General features: G+C 35.0%; 1 protein-coding gene across 1 annotated transcript; it reads right to left on the bottom strand.

Moving 5' to 3' along the window:
* Nucleotides 1-673: 673 nt before the first annotated feature.
* On the bottom strand, nt 674-2,557 carry LOC126747070 (uncharacterized; the record flags this gene model as incomplete). Its single annotated transcript, XM_050455562.1, has 3 exons — nt 674-689; nt 1,010-1,347; nt 2,093-2,557. Coding segments are annotated over 3 exons (819 nt in total), but the record flags the coding sequence as incomplete, so codon positions are not given.
* Nucleotides 2,558-2,858: the final 301 nt, after the last annotated feature.

Here is a 2,858-nt window from a genome sequence, read left to right on the forward strand (position 1 = left end):
GTTGTTTACGGTCAAACGTATTTTAAACGTTTAATTTTTATCAAAATGGAGTGGACGAACGATCGCGTTATTGATTTAATTAAATTATACGAAAAGCATGTAGTTTTGTGGGACAGTACAAATAAATTTTACAAAAGTAATAATAAAAAGAACGATGCTTGGAAAGAAATATCACAAGAATTAAATTTAGATGTACAGGAGATAAAACGCAAAATTACGTCACTATTGGCAACATACAGAAAAGCTAGGCAAAAAGTTGCACAAAATAACAGATCTGGAATGGGCACAGATGAATTATATTCTCCTTGGTTTGCCTTTAAACATTTTCATTTCTTGCACACGAAATATCTACCCAAGGAAACAATAAATACAGAGGTACGTACCTATATTTTTTTATCTAATTATAAGTGCCATTTAAATAAACTGCTCTTCAAAATATTATCCTCATTTAAACACCGATTAAAAAAATTAAAAATCTTTTAAGAAAAAATTGTAATTACACTTTAAAAAAATTCTGACAAAATTATTTTTAATTTATTGATAATTATCTTGCCATGGTACTTTTCCTTGATTGACGAAATAATCTGCAAATTCATTTCTTATACTTTGGGAATTCTGAGAAGATTTACGAGGTATGTTTCTTAAAGCCCGGAATGTAGAGTTCGGCTCTGGTTCATTTCTCCAATTTCCTGGAACAATTTCTCCATTTTGCTCACAGTCAAATGTTAAGGTTGGTGTATATGTATTCCTTGCATTATGTCTTAAATAATTGTGTAAATAAACACAAGCCATAACAATTATTTGAGCTTTTTGGGGCTCCAAAAGTAAGGGTTTCCTAAGAACCCGAAATACTGCTGAGACTATACCAAAAACATTCTCTACTATTCGTCTGGCTCTACTCATCATGTAATTAAAAACCCTTTTGCTTGATCCCTTTTCTTGCTGTCCTAAGTATGGTTTCATTATATTATTATGCAACAGAAATGCATCATCCGCAACAAAAACATACGGGACCAACATTTCCCTACCAGGAAGTTTTCTACTACTTGGAAGATTTAAAGAGCCATCCTCCAGTTTTTTGTAAAAGGTTGTATTGCGAAAAACACCGCCGTCTGATATTCGACCTTGACAGCCCACGTCAGCGTAGAGAAAACAATAATCGGCATTAACAACAGCAAAAAGAACAATACTAAAAGTTCCTTTGTAATTAAAATAGTCACTGCCTGTATTTACTGGACACTGAAGAACAACGTGTTTGCCATCCATTGCCCCCATGCAATGTGGGAAGTTCCATAGTCTTTGATATTGAGCTGCTACTTGAAGCCACTCATTCTCTGTTTGAGGCATCTGAAAAAAAGAAACATTTATTAATAATATTTAAATATTGTAGATTTTCTTGGACAGATTTTATTAATTTAATAAGTCAATTTTTTAGGAAACTTCAACACAAAACCTAGAACAGGAGAAAGTAGAAAGTGAAGAAGGACATACACAAGAAGCACCTAATAACAACACTATTGAAGAGACTGTACCACAAGAAAATAGTTTGGCCCAAACTAGGCAAATCACTGGACGCAAAAGAATACGTAGTAATGAAGATCCACGAATAAAAGAATTGTTTGAAATATTAAAGAAGATAAACAATAAAGAGAGAGATGAGTATGACGCATATGGTGAATTCATCGCTCGTAAGTTAAGATCATTGGATAAACGAACAGCTGTTTACGTCCAGAAAGGTTTTAATGACATCCTGTTTAAGGCAGAGTTAGGGGAATACCCTATGCAAAGACCCAATCTAGGAAATTATAGGGCCCAAACACTACAGGCGTACTGGAGTACGGCTTCCCCTTCAACCACTGAATCAGCTTCTACGGTTCAAAGTCCTTTTCCCTCGCCTCATGCAATAAACACGGAACATCAACCACTATTACAACCGTCACAACTAACACCTACACCTACAACCTCTCAGCCTGAACAAACCAATGATAACAACTATTCATTAACGCCATGGATTAACACTCTCAACACTAATCAATATTAAAATTTGTGAATTATTATTAATAAAGTTTTGAACGAATTATTGTTTACCTACCTTTATAAAATCTTGAAAAACTTCACATAAAGCACTGCATACCTCTGGCACAATCAGCGAAATTGACTGCTTGGAAAACTTAAACAAAAAGCTTAAGCTAGTGTACGAATCACCCGATGCTAAATATCTTAGTGTTACAGCTAATCGTTCTTTTACAGGAATTGCTTTTCGAAATGTTGTGTTTTTCTTCATAATTTTTGGGCCGATTAAAATTATGATTTCCTCAAAATTAGTAGGCGACATTCTACAGAATGTATGAAAGTGGAGGTTTTCAATATTAAGGTCGCTAAGTAAATTGCTTCCACTGCATTTGCTTCGACTTTTAAATAACGACGTAACCCACCACCGTCTCTTCTTTCTCATTTTTGTTTTTTGTTTATTTAATACACAATAAATTACACTAAAAGCCGCACTAGCCGCCACAAGCTCGTCGTCGCTCATTGGAACAGCCGGAGTACAAGCAATTTAGCAAATAAATAAGTCTATGTGGACGGTCCAAGTAAATGGTGGCACAAGTAGATCAAGTTCAAAAAGTACAAGTAAAAGCCGGAGTGCGAGCGCGAGCACGAGTAGTCTGGACCCACCTTTACGGTGGCTTCGGTCTGACCTCAGTTACAGCCACTCAAGCGTGAAAAGTTGCACAGGTCCGGCCTTAAAATGTATTTGTATTCAAAACATTATTATCCGGGATTTTAGGGTTTAGTTAGAAATTGAAGATAGATAGAAATTAAGTTAGAAATTGAAGATAATTGATAGCAAGATAATA

The sequence above is a fragment of the Anthonomus grandis genome, chromosome 18 (assembly GCF_022605725.1).
Source record: "Anthonomus grandis grandis chromosome 18, icAntGran1.3, whole genome shotgun sequence".
Classification (NCBI taxonomy): Eukaryota; Metazoa; Arthropoda; class Insecta; order Coleoptera; family Curculionidae; genus Anthonomus; species Anthonomus grandis.